At 42.2% G+C, this 23876-nt stretch overlaps 1 protein-coding gene across 2 annotated transcripts in view; it reads left to right on the forward strand.

The window, feature by feature from the left end:
* The window catches only part of crppa (CDP-L-ribitol pyrophosphorylase A), a 54360-nt gene extending 30827 nt beyond the window's left edge, over positions 1 to 23533 (forward strand). For both annotated transcript variants that reach the window (XM_031279535.2, XM_031279534.2), the window contains 2 exons: positions 510 to 641; positions 23196 to 23533. In XM_031279535.2, coding sequence (XP_031135395.1) covers positions 510 to 641; positions 23196 to 23300 — 237 coding nt within the window. In that variant the 3' untranslated portion in view covers positions 23301 to 23533. The remainder of the gene's footprint in view (positions 1 to 509; positions 642 to 23195) is intronic.
* Positions 23534 to 23876: the final 343 nt, after the last annotated feature.

Below are 23876 nucleotides of genomic sequence, written 5' to 3' on the forward strand. Positions count from 1 at the left end.
CAAGTAGAAGTGTAATTGCACGTTTAGAGCTGACGCCTTGACACCGTGTCTCACTGCCGCAGTTTTTAAGGTTATATGACAAAATAATTGCGGGTAATAAATCTTGAGTTCAGTTTCTGTTAGTGGGCGGGTTACGGTAATCGGCTAAAGGTTGGATTTAGGTTGACACAGTAATGCGAACCAATGTGTCACAACTTGTGTCAATGTGTGATATTATGCTGCCCTCATTGGAGAAAATAAACCCCAGAGCCCCTTCAGATTTACAGCTAAATTAGAGAATCATTATATCCTCAGACAGGACTGTGCATCACCCAACCTGTTTACTCTCAGCACACTCTCTGAACACAACCCTAAATAAACAGGCCTATTGAGTTGCAACATGTTTAAATGGCTGCTTGAACAATGAGCTGTTATTGCTCCAAAAAAGGGGCATAATTGCTGTTCTGGTAAGAGATCCTCTCTATTGGCAAGCGTTTTCTGATTGGGCGCGGTGGCTTTTGTTTTGATAGGTGCATTTGAGTGGTTCAGATGAGCTGTCCGTCAGCGGGAGAGGGGTAGAGCCGGCAACTATCATGGACCTGGCCTCAGCAGCTAAGTTCCGAAATATTCTCCTCTATGGCATCCAGCTTCGTCAGACAAAGGTAAGCTTTTAGTCTTTCCCCATCTTTCTTTTATTTCTTCTTAAAGTGAGCTCAGAGTTCCTGTGCTGTGAATTCATATTTCAGAGACGCCAAACAAAACAGAATTGGAAATGTCTCTTGTGTCTTGTTCCAATGTCTTGTCATGCGTTTATGCTTCAGGCAAGGTTGCTGTCTTTATGTGTTATGTAGTGTGTGTGCACGCTTGGATGGTTGTGTCTTTTTTTAATGTGCTAGCAGAAATAAATGTGTGCCCACTAGTGTGATTAAGCGGGCAGGGTATCAAATTTTTACCTTCCACCGCACTCGTTATGAAGTATTGTTTTAACTGAACGCCAGAGGGATGATAAGGATGGAGAGGTGCTTAAGGTCTAAAGCAGCTCAACCACCACATGCGTAGGTCGAACCTCCACAATTTAGCTGTGTGTCATGGGAATCCGCTGCGAGGCCCGCCAAGTGTGCACTGGAGTCATACAGGATGGATGCGGTTGACCTGAAATCCATAACTGACTGCTCCGTAATTATAGGATTATATAAAGTGGAATTATTCATCCAGCACAGTGAGAAATGTCGGGATTCATGCTACCAAAGCCGTCACGTCAAATCACAACATTTGGGCCAGATGTGCAGGGTTAACCGAAGACAAATGCAAATGCAAACCCCCAGGCGTTCCCAGGCTAGACGAGATATAAAATGTGTCAAGCGTTTCTAGGTCTACCCCAAGGCCTCTTACAAGTTGGACATGCCCGGAAAACTTCTAATGGGAGGTGCCCAGGAGGCATCCTTATCAGATGCCCAAACCACCTCAACTAGCTTCTTTTAAACGCAAAGTAGCTGCAGCTCTACCCCAAGCTCCCTTCGATGTCTGAGCTCCTCGCCCTATAATGCTGAGCCTGCCACCCTACAGAGGAAAACTAATTTTGGCCACTTGTATCTGCAATCTCTTTCTTTCAGTCACTACTCAAAGCTCATGACCATAGGTGAGGGTCAAGACGTAGAGATTTGCCAGGTCTGGTACAACTCCCCGGATGTCTGAGCAGGTCGGCTTTATTCACTCCTGCAAAAGAGAACAATGAGCTGAAGGAGGAGGCCCGGTCTTCTGTGGTCAGTGATTCAGCATCATGCGTCGGGCCTTGACATTACAGTGTCGCCTAATTAAAACGAGATGCTTTGTATTCTTGATAGCGAGACATGAAATACGCTGCCGGCCCACATATGAGTTTGATTCTAACTATCGGATGTTGGACATCTTGGTCTTCCTCTGAATTATGGAACTAATGCTGTTAATTAGTCATCCTGCTTCGACCGAGAAATGGGGGAGGGAGTGGACAGAGATAATGCGTGTTTCACCATGATAAAATGCTTATCGTTATGAGATAGTGGAACAGCAGAATACAGCCTTGTATAAATCACTGTTAGCTTTTTTGTTATAATGAGGATAATTCTTCCCAGATGGCCTTATTCATACTTGTGGAGATGCCTGCCAACACTTCCTCTGTCAGCCGTACAGTATATATGAATAATGCTCACAAATTCTATGTTTGTTTTACTTCTTTGGCTTTAATTAAGAAAAAAAGATCTGACAGCAGGCAATAATGCACACATAGTGAACATTTTCAGGCAATCAGTTTGATTGTTGAAAGAGGGATTGAATCTGTGCAGATTGCTTAAAAATGCAGTTTTTCCTTCTATTTAGTTTTTGTCCTCAGTGTTTGTCGCTTTAATTAAAACATGAAAAACAGCCCTATGAAAACCATAAACATCTGAGATGGCACTGTGATTATATATGCGACAACATAAGTGAGTACCAGGCACAACTCTGGCATCTTTGCACTGAAATTCAACATTTCCAACATCCAGAGGGAAGATGTTGTTTTCAGATTGAGTCACATAAAGGCTGACATGTGGTGTTTTCTCCACAACAAAACAGCCTGGATTACATTTTCTGTTCCCTACAAGGAAAGGTCAAGGTGTTTGGAAGTCTGAAAATATCTTTGTAAAGGAATAACACTGAAAACATTTAGTTATGCTGCTGTTTTCAACATGTGTTCTTCCTGTGACTTTTGACAGTTCACTTTGTATCAATAAACATTTAATTCATATTATTAAGATGTTGGCTTCAATATACAGTTTAAAAGAAGTGTTTGTCCATCTAAATGCAAGTTTGTGAGTATGAATGTTTTTATTTATTCATTGATTTGTGTGTCGCTTTGTGCACTTATGCGTGTGCCAGCTTTAGCACCACTGAGAATGAAATGAAAAAAAAAAACTCAATCAAACTCAAACTGTGACTGCCTCCATTCAGTACAAAGCAGTTTGATGGTCCACATCAACACAATGTTCTGGTTTATCATGTTGCCAAACTAGGGCTGCCCCCCCAAGATGTTACCCCCGCATCGACTTGCAGATTGTCAGTTCAACCTTTTTGTTTAGCTGTGTCGTTGTACACAGAGCAACGCAGGAGCAACAGCAAGGCAAGCTGTGAACGTTTTAAACTGAGTCTCAAAATGACCTCACCACGAAACGGACTGAGGTGGGAGTTAGGCATGGGCCGGTTACCGGTTTCAAGGTATACTGCGGTTTGAAAAAGTCAAGGTTTCAAAACCACAAACAATTTTTTTACCTAAGGTATGAGCTGTTTTTCACGAGTGGTCAAGGAGAGAAGCTGCAGTTTAGTAATCCGTCTCCCTGCCAGTGTGCAGTGTGTTTAAAAATAAAATACATTGTGTTTAATTTTTTTTACCCAGACATTTAAAAAAAGAATACATTTTAAAGCTGTAATTGCAATACTGCAATACTGTGAAACCGTGATATTTTTGCTGAAGGTTATCATACTGTCAGAATCGTATACCGGCCCATGCCTAGTGGGAGTAGAGAAGGGTGATGGAAACGGGGAGCAGCGTGAGCCAGGGCAGCGCGACTGTCAGTGAAGTTGGCTCTGTGGTGCGCTAGGATTTTATAACTAAATTAATAGGGTTGGGTATCGTTGTTTTTTTTCCGATACCGGTGCTAAAACGATACTTTTAAAACGGTGCCAGTGCCTAAACGGTGCCTGAACCGATACTTAAAGCAGCCATATTATGCTCATTTTCAGGTTCATAATTGTATTTTAAGGTTGTACCAGAATAAGTTTACATGGTTTAATTTTCAAAAAACACCATATTTGTGTTGTACTGCAGTGCTCTCTCTCACTGCTGCAGATCCTCTTTTCAGCTGGTCTCTGTTTTAGCTACAGAGTGAGACCTCTTTTCTTCTTCTTCTTCTTCTGTACTATCTTTGATTGCACTGCACATGCCTAGTAGCTCAGATGTAGATCATGTCAGCTAGCTAGCTCCATAGACAGTAAAAGAAAGGCTGTTTCTACAACTTCGGTCAGTTACAAGGCAGGATTAGCTGGGAGACTTCTAAATGAGGGCGCACATGTAAGTAGTTCTTTTGTAGATTATGGTGAACTTGTGTGTGTTGTAGTAGTGCTTTGCTATTGAGAACGAGGTAGCATGCTAGCGTTAGCATGCTAGCGTTAGCCATAGCGTTAGCATGCTAACACTACGAGCTAATGGTTGCGGTTAGCCTGCTCGTTTCGGCTTGTGACGTCACAAGCCGTGCCGATTTTGAACAGCTCACCCAGAGACTGAAGGCAGGACACATTCAGAAACCGTATCTCACTTTAAACAGCATGGATGGATTTTTTTCAAAGTTTGTATGTGTGTGGAAGCACCAGAGACACAAAATAACACCCCAAATCCCAGAAAAAGTGATTTTTTCATAATATGGGCACTTTAAAAAAATAGGGGAATAGGGTATAACTTTGAATGCACCACGAGGCTTACTAGTTTCAAGTGAACGCACCGTCTGTGTTGTTTTTCCGACAAAGGCAGCTGCACACTGCTTAATGTCCCGCTGTTGGAATCCTCTACAGTGAAATACAGACAGACTTCACACCGTTTAGCTGTCAGCATTTTAACCGTGTTTAATCCAGCTGCTAGCTAACGGTAGGCTAACGTTACCTTCTGTCAAGTGAAGTGTTAACTAGCGTCACGTGCAGCGATGCTTCTGTTGCCTCTAACGTCTGTTTCGGAGCATCAGAGAGCAGCGCAAAAGGCATTTAATTGGCACCAAAATGAGGCACCGAAATCTGCGTTGCGATTCGGTCCGGTAGATAACGAATGTTTAGGCACAGGTGCCGTATTAGCACCGGTACCCAACCCTATAAATGAACTATGACACTTTTACTTTCTCTTGAAAATAAGAATATAGTGTCGCACACTCTGGCTTCATATGCATATCTGTATTTATTTATTTTTTTAAAGATAATTCTTTGGGGCTTTTTCCTCCTTTAATGGACAGGACAGCTAGGTGAGAAAGGGGAGAGAGAGGAGGAAGAGACGCAGGAAATCGTCACAGGTCGGATTCGAAACCCTGGACCTCTGCGTTGAGGCATAAACCCCTAAGTATGTGTGCGCCTGCTCTACCCGCTGAGCCAACCCAGCCACCTCAAATTTGTTTTTGATCAGATTTGATTTGAAGAAGGTCTGAGGGCCAAAACGTCGTCAGAATAAATAGAGATATGCATAAGAAGTGTGCAACACTTTTTTCTTATTTCCAAGTCTACCTCCAGTGATCGGCCCCTCACTTCAATCCTTGGTGTGCGTTACTTTTTCTACATGGACGTGGAAATCAGATGTTTTCACACCACAGATGATGAACAAAGGCATTTAAACGTGGGTCTCACAGGGAAAACATATTTGTGCAGGTGTGCAGAACTAACACTAACAGGGCAGAGAGGTGACATTATCTCTAGATATATAAAACCATGAACCACAACACGTTACAAATTCATAGGATCATGTTTCAATTAAATTACGTTTTGTGAATGCTGCACTTTCTGAGATTAGGTATAAACCGTGTCTGACGTAATATCATCACTACTTGCAAAACTAATACTTCAAATACTGATGCTGATAAAAAACATTGTATGAATAAAAATGTAATACATGTCTTAAAGCAATACTGTGGTTGTGTCTTTTTGTGCATTTTGTCAGGCAAGAGTCTAAATGATATATTTTTGATTGCAACTGCTGTAGACCAGGGATGTTTGCAGTTCTTATAAACTAAGTGAAAGTTTTAATTATAAAAGTTTCTATATTTTATGATTCCTTCAAGTTGCCAGTGGCAGTAAAACAAGGTATGACATCAATACTTTCCGTCTTCTCCAAATTTTTATACAAAATCTTGTTAAAGATAGTCCACCATAAACTCTGAGTCCCTTTTGTTCCTGCCTAAATGATTTAATTCTCTGCTCTGACATGACTGTTTGTTGTCAACTACACACCAGTGAGAAGAACAACCGTAGAGAACATTTAAGCGTCCTGTGTCTCTCATTATGTATCACTCTGAGGAATTACTTGACGCGCCCACCTCTTTGGAAAAGTACAGCCATTTGGCTAATTCAATTTTAACCTCTGACAGTTAAAATGCATGAGCACATGGAATGGTGTTCGTCCCAGAGAAGTTGGGAAAACGATCCACCTCGTTGACCTTTTAGTGATGTCTTTTTAGATAAAAGAAAAGTGGATTCTCACAAACGAGGCCTGACTGGTTTCACATTATTCAAAGTAACACTGAATCGCTGAGACACAACACAATGCATCCAGCAGTGTGTTGCCATGCGTGCCTCTTCGCTTCGTGGAGAGGAGAGAGTGAAATGGAGTCACGGACAATGAACAGCAGTCTCTCTGAAAGGACGTGATCAAAGCGCTTCTCTAGAGCCCTTTTTCCGTTTGTGTTGTTACCTCTGAAGATGCCCACAAGCCAAACATCAGGTGCGATAATGTGTGAAAACATCAAACCTAAAGATGTTGGCTGAGGATATGCAGACACCGGATCCTCATAAACTGACACGATGTTGTGAAAACGGTGACGGTATGCACTATCAGTGTCTGCAGTGGCGATAGGAAGTGTCATTGGATCCCTCCTCGCACAGGGTCCTGGCGACTTGTCATCCGCTGAAAAGGGAGTTGTCACGGTGATATATGGGTGTTGTAATCCCTGCAGTGAGAACCCTGATGTTTACCCAACCCCATATTTCCTCCTCCTCAAAGAGCCCCGGACCGGGAATCCTAAACCTGAGAACAGATTAGCCGGCCGGGAAGAAAAGAGAGGGAGAGAAAGGAGAGCAGGGAGGGGAGGGAGGAAGAAAAGGAGAGGACTCTATAGGTCTTTTCTCCTCTACCAGTTCAGATCTAGGTCTGAAAGGCAGACGGGTGAAACCGAACACGACCCAGCGAAGCTCTTGCTGTGACACTCGTGGAGTTATACCCTCGCCGGGGTCAAGGGAGATCAGGGAAGACTGTCGCCTCTGTGGTTTCAGCACACTCCCGACTTCTCAGGCTAATCCAACAGTTGTCCTCTGCTGAAAAAACGAGTGGTCTTAATGGGGAAGCACAGCATTGCAGGACATAAATCAGGGGCGGGAAGGTTGTGCAAAAAGTTTAAGTAAGATAGGTTTATCTCATTTATCTGACACTGAATTTTAAAGCATTGCAAGCCAAAAAGTCAGGGAACCTCTGATTAAAGAATGATCAGACCAAGAGTTGAAAGCTACACTAGCCTCTGAGGCTGTACTTAAAATAACACCAGGATGCTAACATGCTCACAGTGACGATATTGACAACATGCTGATGTAAAGCAGGTTGACAGTGGACAGTGTTCACCATCTTAGTTTAGTGTGCATGCTAATATTTGCTCTCAAAACTACTAAGTACTGGTGCGTTTAATGGAAATGTCAGTTCTGCAGATATCTGATCATAAACCAAAGTATTGAACACATTTAAATTTGGACCTGATGGTGCTAGAAGAAAAATTAAGGGATCATCAAAGTTATTACAACTAATCCTGATGGGGACATGAAATGTCATGCAAATCCATAGTTCCGTTTTCGAGACATTTTATTCAGAATCACAGATATCAAACTAATGGTGGCACTAAAGAAAAAGTCATCGTATCACCAAAGTCATGAACCACGAATGCCTGTACCACATTTTGTGCCAAACCTTGTTGTAGATGTTGAGCTATTTCACTGTTTAAGTGAAAACTTTGACTTGCTGGTGGAGCTCGATGAAGTCTGCGGATCACTGAAGTCAGTAGGATTCATCCTTTGGGGACCGTGAATGTATGTACAACATTTCATAGCAATCCATGGAATTACGTTTTGAAAAAACCTGGAAAAGTTATGGAATTTAAAAAATGCAACTTCCAGGCCTGGAAAGGTTTTGGAAACATTAAAAGACCCAGAAAGTTTTGGAAAAGTCATGGAATTGTTTTTTTAACACAGTATAATAATATGTGATTAATAAATGTATTTCGCGTCGTCCTGACCTCAACGTTCTATTCGGGGCGCGATATTACAAATCCCACTATGAACCACATAAATTGTCCTTCATTTTATTGTTAAACCTCTGAGGGTAAACTTTAACACAGATTGTTATTCTTATTGTATAATGTCGACTGACATTTTCAGGAATACATAGTCATGGAAATTTGCCAAAAAGTCATGGAAAAGTATTGGTTAAAATGCGTATGAACCCTGACTGTAGTTGTTGGGATGTTTCAGTTTTAACCAAAGTGTTGAACCAGACCTATAGCCCGAGCTAGCATGGCTAAAATAGTCTTAAAGTGATGCCAGAGTTTAAAAAGTCATAAACAATCAGGTTTCACTGCAAAGTTCCCTAACTGAAATCTGGTCCTTTAGTTAATTCCCTTAAAAGGAATTACACACTCCTGGAGAATTTTCTAAATGAAGTGCCAGGGGAAAATGATTTCTCCAGAGGTCTTTGTCCACAATTTCTCTCAAACTGTTAGGCGACATATGCAGCTTATTCGGTTCAGGTCCAACGTGGCAGACAGGTGAAACCCTACACAAGCTGAGGCTCTTGCTGTGACACCTTTGTGTTCGCACCCTGGCGGGGGTCAAGGGAGATCAGGGATGGCTGGCGTCTCTGCTGTCTAAGCACACTCCTGACCTCTCTCTCTCTCTCGTTGTCCTAAGATGAATAAGTGACTGGTGTTATATTTTCTGTGATAAAAGAGCATTGGGACCTTTAATGTGCTCTGAGAGAATATTGTCATTTCAGTGTCTAAAAATGAGGAGTTATTTCTATTACTAGACACGTGATTACTAAAATTGCATGCATTAGGCTCTTTGACTGGTTTAGGTCGATTGACAGCTGAGGAAAAACACTTAACAGGACGAATGTTTGATAAGTTAATCAAAACATTGCAGAAAGCAGCAGAGATACGAAATGACGTGGCTTTGGCTTGGTTTTTGGTTTCCCCAACAACATCGCTGGGCGGGCTGACAGATTTGGCGAGTCTTCCCGTTGATCCACAGCACTTAGTGTCCAACATCCACCCTGCCCCTTCACACGGTTTTTCCCTGCTGTTTGCCGAAGTACTTGTCTTTGTTCTGACAATTGTGTCTTTAAACATTATCTAAGATCCCCCTGGAAATGTGGACAAGAGCACTTGGCTCCCTTCTGTGGAATCCTGACATCTCCATAAAGACAGAAGCCCGGGGATTGCTCCCCTTCTTAGTGATGTATTTGTAGAGTGTTAGGGTCAAAGCCTTGGGAGAGACTCGCACTGCGGCAACATGTGCAGGATATCAAGCTTGATCTTCCATGCTGAGAGTACTCCAGATGTGTGTCGGTATGTGTGAAACTTGACCGCTTGAGTTTGGCTCAAGGAATTAGACATACCAAAGCAGTGTTTACTCAGCTTTGATTTCTTAGATTAAAAAGACCAGCGAGCACGCTGTTTGTCTGATATGACTTGACTCTGGCTCTTACAGAAAACTTGGAAGTGACATTCCAAGAGAGAATTAGTGTTCCAAACAGACGGTATGTTCTTATGGCGGATTAACGTAAAACAGCTCTTCACAATTAGTTTGTAAACATTCAATCACTCAGAGTAAGGGCAAAACATGCGTGTATGTTTGTTTTGCCACTTGGTTTTGAGCTGTTTCTGACCACCCACAGTAGTCCTGGTTTGAGTTTTCCTGCAGCTCTTCAGTTATGTCGTGGGTGAGCACAGCTCTGCAGGGATTATGCTTTCATTTAACAGGCCTCATCAAAGATTGTTTTTGCGGTGCTCACCTTTGTGCTCTGCTTGTGCTTTAATTTGCAGGGACTTCTTGGTACACATGCTTGTCTGGTTGGGTGTGGTGGAAAATAGCTGCGGAATAGCACACAGTGTATTTAGACCAAGGAAAACACCACCAGATTCCCCAAAATGCTGGTAAAACTTAAAGATCCAGTGTGTAACGTGTTTAGTTGTTCATTATCAAAATCTGTGTTGCCCGGTCACACACTTGTCCTTTTTCATGAATATTTACCACCACCATCAATTCTAAGTATTCCTATTGGCTTGAAATTTTACATTTGCATTTGCATGAACTGGGGTAGACGCTCCATATTCATGCTCCATCTTGAAATACGTTAGCCGGTAAGGGACATACAGGACATACTTCTCCACCTTTCGCGTTTTCGCTGTCACATGATAAACTCACAGGTGCTGCTAATGCTGCTAATGGGTATCGTAGCTTCCCGGCCCCGGCAAGTTTGAAGAAGGAAACATGGAGGACCACACGTATTCAAAATCCAAATTTCAGGAACAGGAGTCTTCTTCTTAGCCCAGAAAAAGAAAGAGGATATTGAAAAGAGCAAGAGACCGGCTTTTTGAAGCGTGAAGGCTACCGTAGCTGTAATACGTACTTTGAACTGCGTGGTGCAAGAGAGTTGATTGCGATATATGATCTCAACGCTAGATGGGAGAAATTCCTACACATTGGACCTTTAAGCCAAGGCTGGTCAATGTATCTGCTCCTCCAGTCACTTTGGCATTTAAAAAAAGAAATCTGTATTATCTACATACTGCTGCTTAGGACACTACCTAAATCCTTTACAGAAATATTAGGGCTTTGTATAATGTCACGGCATAACCAACCCTGGGAAAACTTGATTACTCTCGCTACGTCTAGGATTATGACAGAGCTAGGTTTTGCTTGAGCATTTGAAAGCTAGAACACTAACCGCTTAACTTCCCGACTGAAGGTAATGGTTTGCGGCCCACCTGGCGTCCTCCTGCTCGGCGTCCTCAGCATTGTTCAGTCGGTGCAGCGTCAGACGGCATTGCCACTCAGTTGACAGTTCATTTGTTGAAAACGCGGACAACACATTAACACAACCTCCGTGGGGTCACAACGAGTCAGAAAGCACAATCCTCTTCTCCACCCCAGCCTGGCATCCAGTAGAAACTAACATTTGGATTACGACCTGACAATAAGTATGACTTGTACAAGATTTCACATAATTTAAAGCCATGGCCAGAGTTATGGCTAACTAATTCTGTCATGTTTCTGTAGATCCACCTATAGGCCGTCAAGTGACATCAAATTTTGCAATATAGATTCAAGATTCAAAGTCCTTTATTAATTCCACAGCAAGGGATAGGTGGAAAAGTGCAAGACACTAAAGATAAACAAACAATAAATAAATATAAGTAAAGAGAATAAATAGTTTAATGTATTTGAGTATTGCAGTATTGCACAGTCTCATTATTATTGCACAGTTTATCAGTCACAGTCACACTTGATACGTGAATGTGCCATCAAACGGTAATTTAAATGTGCCAGACCAAAATTAATTGGAACTCTGCGGGGTCCAAAGGTTACAATCCAAAACATAAATTGGTAATGAAGAAGTACTCTCCAGTTCTGATATAACTGATGCTATTGCAGCAGTAGTTTTGAACTAACAGTTGCCTCTCCGTGTTATCACGCACACCTAAACCATGGCCGTAGCTGCCAGTAGCTCCTGACAGGATGCTGATTGGCCGGACACAAACACATTACTTGAAGCCTGACAAGATGGATTTTTGTGTAATGTTATCCCGCGATTCTCATATGATATCGCAAGCATCCAGTAGTTGTGCAAGGAAAAGGGGTTAGACCGCTGTAGATAACTTTGATTTATAGTTCAGCGCTGGATTTCAACCGTTGACACGACCCCCGCAACACTAGATGGATGTATTATACATGATGGGGCCATGTGTAACTGTAACTCTTTCGCATCTGCGATGTCTTTGTTAGATGTCCATCCATTCGTCTTCGTCCGCTTATCCGGTATCGGGTCGCGGGGGTAGCAGCTCCAGCAGGGGACCCCAAACTTCCCTTTCCCAAACCACATTTGTTAGATGTGTGCTACTCAAAAGGGAACGATAACTTACTTTTCTTCAACTTCCTTAATGTTATCTTCACTCTCAACAATCAACTCATGAGCAACAGAAACATAAAACATGAGCAGCTCTGCATGTGGTATCTCTGTAGCTCCTGTTGCCTTGACATGTAGTACAAAAATTAAGGAGGTTAACATCAGCTGCAGTGTAGGCCACAATGTAACCTCAGAGCCTGCGCATGTAGGCGCTGTAGCTATGCTGAAGGCCCTTAACACACAACCATAAATCCAGCTGTTGTTTGTTGGCTCATGGCCGAACCTTCCACAACATTTTGGAAATTTAAACAGGACTGAATCAGACTGACAACATAACTTTAGTGGAGTTAATGACCAACCAAGTTGTCTGGAGGTGAAACGGCTGGTGAGTTTTGGGATTTGGGCCCCAATGCCAAAATCTAATTTCCTGCTCTAATGGAAACCCCAACTGGAAGTTTATAAAGTTATAAATAACCAGATTTCAATGTAGGATTCAAGAAGTGCAAGAACTTAAATTTGGTTTTGTATTTAATGTCCTCAGATGAATCTCACAGCCATGAAGTGTCATGTGAAAATGATTATCCTTTACAGTTTCTCATAGCGGTCCCTTCTTGTTCCCACACTACATCTGTCAAGTCACACGGCCGGCTTTATCCCCCTGATGTTTAGTCTGTGGTACACCGATATTTTGACAGCAGTACAAAAACGCAATGTGGCACCTATGTTTGTATGTTTGGCTCACCGCCTACTGCGATTACAATCTTGTGCTTGTACTGTATTAAGGAGTGAAGTGAGGGCACTAAGCCTTGGCCAGGATGCGTGCTGCTGAAAACCCAGCTTGTAATAAATGTCTTGTTTTGTGAAATATTCCTGCACCTGCACCTGACCTCAGATGGCCTTGGATATAGACTGTGTTTGGCTTCCCTTGGTTTGGTGTAAATGATACAGTGTGATAAGTAAATGAGGCATCCGTGGAGGGTGTGTGTGTGTGTGCTTTTGGGCCTCTCTCTCACCGCATGTGGGATTTGGTATGTCCCAGTTCATAAATCCTACCCATGCCTTCATACCTCCTCAACTAAAGAGCCATTGTTCTGCTTACTGTTTTGAGGGATGTCTTTCGGTGAGTTGAATTCAAACAAAGTCGTCTCTCACCAGAGCTTGTTTGAAAAAGTTCTTAGTAAGGGGATTCAGTGGAAATACAGACCCCCTCAATGTCCCATTCTTAGCAGGGTTTGCCTTCTCTGAAGAGCAGAAAGAGAAGTCGTGCATTAGACGTGACTAACAAACTGCTATGTTTGCGCAATGGACGCCCCTAGACAGGATATTTTGGAAACCCGTGTTGAAAGAGCTTCACCAGTGTACCGTGAAAGAGTTGTGTGGCAGCAATTGTTCTCTCAATGGAGTCTGAAAAGCAGTTATCAATACAAAAGTTAGCTTTTTCTATGGCTGGAAAGTCTGAGGGGAACTCACAAAACTAGGGTGGGATACAGACGTATTCACTTTCCTATATTATGATCCCTTTCAGATGAAGTGAGGCAGAGTGAGAACGACACGGGTATCTAAAGTACAGACATTCAGGCAATGACACTAAATACCTCGCAGAAATTTAATAAAACACGTTCCCAGAAGTACGAAATAATGCTCATGTCTCTGTCAACTTCAGCTCAGTCTTTTAGCTGGGATCCAAGCTCATTTTTATATTAATGGCTGACATTTCAGGGTAAGCATGGTGTATACTCTGAAGGTTGTTTGGATCCAAAGCTCAGCAGTAAAAATAAAACTTGGAACTAAGTGTGTGGAGGTTTCCTCTCTTCGCTTTGGACTTTCAACTGATCTGAAAGCATGAACATTTCAAAGACTAGAAATAAAAGTTTCCACCGAGTAGCAAAAAAGCTACGCTTTAACACTGCTCTTCAAAATGTGTACTTTTACTTGTGATATCTGAGGATATATTTAGCTACATCTACTTTTTTAATCCGACTCATCGAACACCGGTGCCTCGGTCTTTACAAGGCTACCAAAAGGTGTCAGACGATACCAAATATGTCCTGCTGAACATTTTACCGATAGTATCTTGCCTTGTTGTATTCCTACTTTTACCAATTGATTGAAGTACTTTGACACCAGTCTTCATTGTATCAGATGAGTTAATGAGTCTCCAAACTAGAAATAAAGGTTTTCACTGAGCAACAAAATTAAACTTTAACACTTCTTTTCAATGAGTACTTGTAATACTTTAAAGAAACACTAAGTACATTTTAATTTTGTTCTTCCTTCTTTCTCTATGTTCTCACTATATTACTTCTTTTGTTGAATTGACCTGAACCCCCAAAAATCCCCCCCAACACTATAAATAAATAAATAGGAAAGCTGCAATACTCTTCTTCACAATTAGTACTTTTATGTGTGATATTTGAGGATATATGGCTGCTCATACTTGTTTACTTCTCCTCTTTCATCACGTTGACCTGCTGGTGGCTCAGTCATTACAAACTCATGCTGTGCAGCCAAATTTGATTCAAACCCACAGAGCGCTTTATTTTAAATTTTAGCGGAGAACGTTTCCAACGATACCAAACATGTCAGACTGAATTTGAGGGAAAATGTGTATAAAATGATGCACGAGACATCTCGAATATTTCCAGCCATAAAAACGTGGAGTCTTGGGTTTGAATATTTCCTTCGATGAAAAGCTGTAAAAAATCTATACGATACTGTCAGACAGAGTGGAATAACCAATCCTGAACCTTAGAGCTGCTTTAGGAGTTAAAGATTTAAATGCAATACACAGGACTCCTGTGGTGCTACATCTACTAAAGTAATTCTGTCACCATTCTTCATTGTATTAAATGAGTCTCTGAAGCACCTTAGTGGTGTAAAAATTGGGGATCTAATCAGACTTTTGGACTGGCCAGTAATTGGACCTGTTACCCTCTCCTCGCAGTTTAGCCCCAAGCTACTGCCTGTCTTCAAAGATACACGGAGCGGAGTGAGGGCAGCAGGACCATAATACCCACTCAGGGACAAGCTGTCAGAAGCCCTGAAACACTATCCTCTCTCAGACCAAAGCGCTGGGTGTTTTTAGCAGTATTGTATCACTGGGATTCTACACGCAGGTCATTTAGGGAGAGTTTTTCCGAGAAATCACTTCATCTATTAAAGGGCAGAAGTCAGATTAATGCTCAGTGAAGTTCATGTTAGGTGGGTTTAGCTTTTAAGACTCCCAGAGTGGAGAATGCTGTTTATTGCTAGTAATGATACTGCCCTCAAGTGGATGCTGCAACTCTTAGGATTGCAGCACCTTCATGTCACAGGCAAAAAAAAATACAGTGGCAGTAAAAGAGGCCATAACATATTTCTAAATGCTCTTGGCCACATTGGTTATGGTAGCTGGTGTGACTCTAACAACTCTGTCCAGGTCCCTTGGCTCGGGCTCTGCGCCAAGCTTTTCCATAAACTGTTTTTCAATTAGGACCCAGCGCTCTTGGCATTTTATGAAGGGAACAGAAGCGGAAGCCTTCAGTAGCAGCAGCAGCAGCAGCAGCAGTCCTCGGGGCTGGGGATCTCGGGAAAATGACAGAGGCATACAAATTGTCACCATTAAAGGTCCTAATTGCCTGAAACCTTTAAGCTTCAAAGCAGGCTCTTCTTGTGTGGCAGAAGTGCTGCTGCACGCTCCTCTCAGATGGAAAGGTTGATTGCATCTGTGGCATTTAAGAGTAGAGCGAGTTTGGGGATTGCATATTGTGTGGTCCGTTGATGCTTTCCTCCCCCGTTCTTCCCCGTTCTCCCTTTGCTCTGCGTTTCAAAGACCTGTCGCCTCACAGCTTGTCAAAATCCACCCTTTAAACAGTAAGCAAAAAAATAGAAGCTAATGATTGAAGTTCCATTCCAAAAAACGTGTGGTCGAAGTCTGGAATAACAAGGCTGATGCATGTGTTTGTGCATCCATACACATGGGAGTGATTGAGAGCATTTTGCTTTCAGTTACTGCCCAGTCAAATGATTATATATTGCATTGTTTATGTATTAAAACAATGCTGTCACTTCATTTCACAATGTGACTTGTCTCTTGGACTATAATCTAGGTTCTTGGTCCACAAAGTAAAAATAAAAAAAAATCTCCCGTAAAGAACCCTTAAAGTCCCCAGACATGTTTCCAACTATGACTCGTATCCAGTGGTATTTTCCCCTTGATACCAGTTCATAAATTGTTTGCTAACCGTCTCTATTTTTAAATGTAAAATCTGTCAAGAGAAACTATATAAATGTTTTCTAGGCCACTAGAGGGTTGGACGCGTCAGTAATCGATGTAGCAGAGTCTCTGCTGTCAGTGGGGAAAAAAAGTGCTGTGTCTCAGAATGTAAATGTGTCGCTTTCCCATTTAACATGGCATATGTTACCGGTGATACTCCTTCCACTAATGTGAATAAATGATGATACGTTTGGCTGGGAGATTCTTTAAGCGAGGATTTGTGATATTTAATCATTATGAAGTGGAAAGTGAGGTTCCCTTATGTCTAATAATCTCATAAAAACGAACACTTTTAGAATAGAATAAAATACCCTCCTGCGACTGCACTTAGACTTTGGCACATGAAGACATTTCTGTCTTTGGAAAGTATGAAGATTAATTCCACACTGTAAACAGGTGAGGAGCACCTATTAGCTCAAATAGCTCTGTCAATCAGACTAATCTGCTTGTGGTTTCCATCTTAAAGGCTCAGTTACACCTCTCCGTTTTTATCTCATGTCTGTCCAAACACCCAACTCCAGCGCTGTTTGTCTCAGCGCTGCCACAGCGAGAAATATTCAGTCTCGAGCGCTCGCTAACTGGTTTCTACATTTCCATATTCTGCTGGAAGAGACACTGGGACAGACACAGTGGAAAACGCTGGAGGACATAGACTGTGCTGCTTATAATGATGATCTGGAGACATGCAAATCCCTCCTGGATCACATTCCTGGGTGCACATGTACGAGTTTGAACACCCGATGAAGTGTCTACCCAGTCTGTCTTCCGTATGCGTGCATACTCTCTCATGTGTCCCAACACATGTATTCCCTCTCGTGGATGTTTGTGTGCCCATAACAATGAGCCAGCGAGCGGCTCATTAGAAAGCTGCTTTATTCCTCTGGGATGGTCCTCAGTGGAAAGAGGAGACCTGAGCTGAACGGAGCGCCGTGCCCGCAAACGGCAGCAAAGCCCGGGTCAGGAGAGGCACCAGCTCTTGTCTGTCAAGACTTACTGGAGTGAACTCTTTCCTGAGCGCCGATCAATCAGTTCACTTGCTTCCTCACACTGAAGTCATATAGATTTCAGCCTGAAAGCAGTTAGATATGCAAATATCTCCGAAGCCTCGGAGTTTGTTTGCTGTTCAGTAATTCTACCCCTTTGTCGTGCTTTTGTCTCGACCACATTTAAAGCCTGAGTGGCAGTTGTGACTACTTAAAGCTGTGCCACGAGTCAATGAAGAGCTCAAGTCGTATTTGTGTTCCACTGTGCAAGCAACTACTTGATTTAATAATGCCGTTTTATGAAGCACGATTCATATTTCAAAGGCCGCATATCTGGAGTGGAAATAATTCAGCGCTAGGGCTTAGACCGGCTTAAAACTTTGATCCTCCTTGGTGATCTCGACTTGGTTTTTGCTTTTTCTTATTTTTCTCTTGTGCAAACTTAAGTGTTTTTTTTTGTTTTGTTCTGCCTATAAGAAAACAGACCTCTATAATAGAGTCATTAGCTGTGGTCTGATGGCTGTAGCTGTCTTCAATATACCCGATGCACCCGGAGATCTCAGGACTTTCCCATCGTCCTCATCAATTGCACTTGGGTGGTAATCGACCGATGATCGTGCTCGTCACATTTATCATCCCCCGTGGCCTTTTAGCTCCTCCGAACGCATGTCACATCTCAAATACTTTCCGTGCGAAGATGTAATTGCTTTTAGATACCAATCGGAGCAATGCTTTGATCTGATTGCTCATGGTGTAAACAATGAAACGATGCAATTAGATTTCACTAGAACACTTTGATTTCTCACTCAGAGCTCCTGACTGATCTCATGAATGAACCCAAGGAAGTAACATTGATTATACATTTTATTTCAGTGGATGAACCTATGCATATTCCTGAGGCTATGTGGACAATGTTGGCTCATGCATGACTGCTTACAGATGTACTGGCCCATCCCCACATCGCCTCGTACCAGTGATTAAGCTACGGAACAATGACTTGGGTACATCGTAAAGAAAAACAGAAAAGCCATTTCCTTTGATTCTTCAAACATTTTGCCAATTTTAGATCTAAAAGCATGTTAAGAAATGATTGTAGAAGGGGACACAGAATGCCTCTGGAGCTCATTCAAAACTATCATATTTTGATTCCATCATTTTCTTTTTTCATTCCTCCGTGTTGCTTTAATCAATCAGGAGGCTGGAGTCGTTGATCTGTACTCCAGTTCCCCCTTCAGTCAGTTTGGTGTGGAAAATCCATGTCATCTGACTCCCCCTCCGCTGGTTCTGATTAGGGAGGAGTGCTTCGGGAGTTCTGGATCCCGGGTCTCTCGCTCCCATTAACCACGGTCAGGCCCGATTCCACGCTCATCGCTCTCACACCTCGTCACATTCCCGTCCAATTTCTGCACAAACTGTGCTGTTAGGAGCTGGCCGGTGAAGCCAGGCTATAAGATGGAGAAAGCACAGAGTCAGAGAAAGCTTATTTTTCTCCTGTTGATCTAACACTCAGCTCCAAATGTGTTAAACTGCTGTCACACAGTTGTAATGCAACATGCATTTGAAAGCCAGATCTGAAGATAAGTTAAATAGGATGTTCCAGATCACAAATCATCGCTGTTTTGTCATTTTAGCGTGATATATTTTTAATATATCTTTATGTTCCTCTCTGTGGATGTTAGGACATTAAAAGCTTTGTGAAAAGCCCTCTTAAATGTTTTTATTTCTCTCTAAGCAAACCTGCCCTTTGAGTGCTGGCTGATGAAATTGGTTCTAGACCCAGAAGAGAAAGTGTCAGATTGGTTGTTAAAATAATACAAGTCAGATCCAGGACTGTTAAAAGATAAGTTAAAGGATAATTACCATTTATTACAGCTTGGATCCAGTTTTCGGTGGCTTGGCCATCGTTTTTGTCTGTTTTGATAACATTGTACTCGCCAAAATAAAAGGCGTTTTTCACAGCAGACATTTTGACATCTCATTGCAGGAAAAGCCCAAGTGATAAAGGCTTCATTCCAGTTAGGTGGTGCTGTTCTATGCCCCTGGTGTTGTCCATCCTGGCTCACTGTCATGGCTTACTGAAACACCCAAATGGAACAGAGCCATCATTAATGTCATTAGTTACACCTGTGCTTTTCCTGCTATGACATGACCAAAGTGACGACTGAGAAAAGGGTATATTGCAGAGATCTGAGAGCACGGCGATCGCTAAAAAGACGTTTGACGGGGAAGGACATAAAATGATTCCCCAAACTGTCCATTGAAAACATCCATCAAAGTTCACAGTCTTCCTGCATCAAAATAGACTTGCCGTGTGGCCGGTTAGCTCAGTTGGTAGAGCAGGCACACATATAAAGATGTTTATTCCTTGACGCAGAAGGTCCAGGGTTCGAGTCTGACCTGTGACGGTTTCCTGCATGTCTTCCCCCTCTTTCTCCCCTATCATATCCGAGCTGTCCTATCCATTAAAGGCAGAAATGCCCAAAAAAAAAAAAATCTTAAAAAAATAAATAAAAATAGACTTGCCTTACTTAAATAATTGTATGTGCATTTTCAAAAATTACTATGAATTTCAATGATAAATCCGCCACCATTAACTGCATTATGTGCCGTGCAAGTACTAAAATCTTGTCAGGTGTAGCAATAGTAACTAAGGGGGGTGGGGCTTAGCAAACAATCAGTTCGGCTAAAACTGTGATAACAAGATCCGGGATGTAAAACAAAACTGACTTATTTTTTCCACCGAACCGAATCCTACACTTGCACTACGCGTGCTACACTGGTCGACGTAATGACGCCGCCGTTGATTACGGGAAAGTATTTACGTAGGTGGACCGTTCAATGCAGTAGGCTGTGAGAAAGTGAAAATGGAACTCGTGAGCAGATAAAGTGTTGTTTGGCAGTACTTTCAGTCAAAAGAAGGCAATTCAAATCGAGATACATGTTCAATTTACAATGCCGATTTGTCGCCTGGTCGCAAGGACCCTAAACAATACACAACATCGCCGTCGTTAAAACATTTGCGTATGAAACATCCGAAAGAATATGAGTTGTGCATGAAGGAATCTACAGACAGCAGCCAAAATGCAGCAACTTAAGGTACAAAGTAAGGACAGTCAGCTAAAAACTTGTGTTAACCAGACAGTGTCTCTCCCGGGCTGTCAGCCGTTCTCTCGGCAAATGAGTCTCTCTACAGTGAGAGTGGAGCGACCGAACGAACGGCCAGCTGCTGCTCGTTAGCTAACATTAGCTTTCTAATTTCACCCACCCAACATGCTTTCATCATACACTGGTTAGCAAAAATTTGCCAAACAAAATTGTCACTCATCTGGCGATAGCGATGTGCTTTCCTACGATGTGAAAAGAGCATGTGAATTCAACATTAAGTTGTTACATTTAACTATTTTAGAGGCCGTGGATGTTGTTTACTTCATTAATGTGTTTACTGTGTTAATGGACTGAGGATGGGAGTAGGATTCGGTATTCGGTTTCGGATTCTGCAGAATCTTAACCAGTGGATTCGGTGCATCCCTACCTTTAACTTTACATGAAATTGTGCTGTTTTAGATATTTGAATGCAGAACTAATGTATGTGAAACTCTTTGCTCGTTACAGAAACTAAAATCTATCCCAGGCCTTTCTTTTTTCTCTTCTCTGTGGTTATACATCCTGTTTTTGTGTTCTCTGTATGCTTAAATGTTTCAAGAAATGAAAACCTTTTATATTTTTTACCTCATGCATGCTGCTACATCAAAAGCTTTGTCAAAAGCCTTATTAAAGTCCACGATCCATTTATGAAAAGGTCCAGGTAGAGCATGAAGCATAAATCTATGTGAGGAACAAGTAAAATAAGTAAAGCTCCTTGAACTGCAGTGCCTTTGAAAGATGGAAAACGGGTCATTCTAAGGCCTCATCAAGAGACTAAATCAAAGTAGGGAGTCGCTGCAGCCTAAGGAATGGAGTCAGGGGAGTGAAAACCATTAAAAGTGCATTGTGCAGGCGGTCTGCAGAGAAAAAAAGAAGAAGAAAGAGATACAGAAGAGAGGAATCACGAAAGCAAAACAACCACAACAGAGTTTGCCCATAAAAGAAACAGACTGAGTGAATGAGAGAATGTATGGTCTTCTTTTGTTTTACGTGTGGTTGAGCGTAGTTCTGTCCAATATCATGCACCATAAATCTCAAAGTAAAGTTAATTCTGTGGCGTTTTTTCTTTCCCCTCCTTCTGAAAATTGCTCCCGTCTGTTGATTTGAACATAAAGAGACATGGGAGTCACGAAAAAAATCCACCACCAGATTTTGTGATTCTTACAATCAAATGACGTGTGGTGAATTCAGTGTTCAGCGTTTCTTTGACCTCACGGCAGAATGGCACAGGACTTTTCTCTCATCAGGAGCATCTTTGTGGCAACATCAGAATCCAGGATAATTTTATGAGTGTCGTCATTTGTAAAGAAAATGCAGCTGGTGCTAAATCTGGAACCTTGCCCACTCCCTTTTCCTGTCCTTTTCTTCCTTTCCTACTGTTTCTCAGAGCTGTCCATGTAGCTCAGAGTGAAGCCAAACCATCAGTGGTTGAAAGTAATTAAGGAAACTTAAAAAACTTAAGTACAATTTTCGAAGGTTCTTGGGTATTTCCATTTTCTGCTTCTTTATACTTATACACCACTACACTTCAGAGGCAAATACTGCACGTTTTACTCCACTACATTTTTTAAGGTGACATGAGTTACTTTGCAGAATTTAAATTATTAATACAAAATATGAATTAACTAATACATGATGGTACATTATTATAGGTAGTAGTTAAAATGTCTCTTTTCCAGCTGCAACATTAAAGTGATGAACACAATAATGCATCACAAATTATTATTCAGTATTATTATATGAATTATTCTGAAATGGTAGCCTGATCTCGTCATACTCAGATTCTGGTCAGATTATGAGTCTGATACTGCTCCATTGGGCTGTGATTATGGGGCGTGTTTCAACCGAACCAGGAAAGAAAAGGCCTCTTCACTCATTTGGATAGACCTACAACCAATCAGAGCAACGGAGTATGTGACGTATGTTGAGCGACGCATAGTTGTCAACAGAACTCAACTGCACGCACGCTGGAAGAAGTAGAAGAAGAAGATGAGTGTAAACTTTTGCCGTATCCCGTAGGAAGGACGGCAAAAACATCTTTGCGATCGACAAATGCCTTGATCGCGGTTCTCTGTTCCTCTTTTAAAATGAATGCGCTGTCGATATCTTCTATAACAGACGCGATGGCGGAATCTACACATCTCGATTCTCCAGCGGCAGCCACCTCTGTTGTAAACAAATTCAACCCAAGCGCTCTTTGGTGACGCGGTTGAGTACATTACTGTTGATCATCTGTCCATCATCGTATAAAGCCCGCCCTGACACTTTGATTGGTCCGAACAGCTCTGGTTCAAGCATAGTTGCACAACGGATCAAGTCCAGACCGAACTTCCCGACCTCAGATGTTGTGGGCGGGGCTAAGTTCGGCTGGCATCCAGGCTACTGAAATGGGCCATTCTGCGAGTAAATGTTACTTTTGGTACTCTAAGTATATTTGTGTGCTAAATGCATGATTTTTTTACCTGTAACAACACTGTGATAATGCCAAAGTAAAAGGTCTAAGTATTTCTTCCACCACTGTAAACCATCAGTGGTGTAACTCGTTCCTATCAGGCCTGTTCCTTACTTTTGCTACTACTACAAGTGGAACAACGTGGTTTAACTTTGTAGATGTGTAGCTGTAGATGTGGTTTGAACTGGCTGCTAACGCTAACTGGATGCTGCTGGCAGTCCCGCTGGCGCACAAACATTTGGATGACTCAGACGGAGTCGTGACTAGTGGGAGGAAAGATAAACGCGAACAAATGTGAATCTGCGTGGGGATGTCTTAGTTTGTTATTGCAGGCTCTTCTACTACTGAGCTCACGTGACGAGTGTCTGTAATTTCACGTTGTTTAACAAATGACCTCCCTGACTCTCCTCCCCCTCCTCCTCTTCCTCCTCCTCTCTCTCTCTCTCTCTTTCTCAGGACGCCGAGCGATGGGAGAGGTCAGTGTTGAGGCTCGCCGAGATCACGTCAGCCCTGATCCGGGAGAGGAGTCCCGCCCTGGTGGGACAGCTTCTGCAGGCATGAAGGGCAACAGAAACCAACAGAAAACCCCCGCAGCGTAACTCGTGAACTGATGAGACAGTACATCTCTTTATCAAGTAATGCAAAAAGGACTACTCCCAAGATTAAGTACTGCACTTCCAAAGGGTGGGGACTTTCAAGACCCCTAACTTAAAGCTAAGCTCCAGAAATCCAGAATCCTACACTTCCCATCATGCAACTCTATAGCATCTTTCATTGAATCCTCCCAGCCTAGGAAAAAAAAACAACAGCACGTTTCTTAAACTTAAAGGGTAACTACCGTTTTTTTCAACCTGGACCCTATTTTCCTATGTTTTTGTGTCTAAGTGACTGATGGGAACAGCAATCTTTGAAATTGGTCCAGTATTAAGCAAGATCGCTGCAGTCGGCAGCGGCGAAACAAGCTATAATGTAACTTAATAGGGCAATTGTCCAGCTTGTATGTACCTTCACAAAAGTGCTCGTTTTGCCACTGACAGGCTCAGATTAATATTCTAAGTGTCTGACAACATTATGGAAAGGATCCCTTTAGAGATAGACCTTTAAAACCTCTTTGAGACCTTTGTTTTTAACCAGAAA

The sequence above is a fragment of the Sander lucioperca genome, chromosome 10 (genome assembly GCF_008315115.2).
Source record: "Sander lucioperca isolate FBNREF2018 chromosome 10, SLUC_FBN_1.2, whole genome shotgun sequence".
Taxonomy (NCBI): domain Eukaryota; kingdom Metazoa; phylum Chordata; class Actinopteri; order Perciformes; family Percidae; genus Sander; species Sander lucioperca.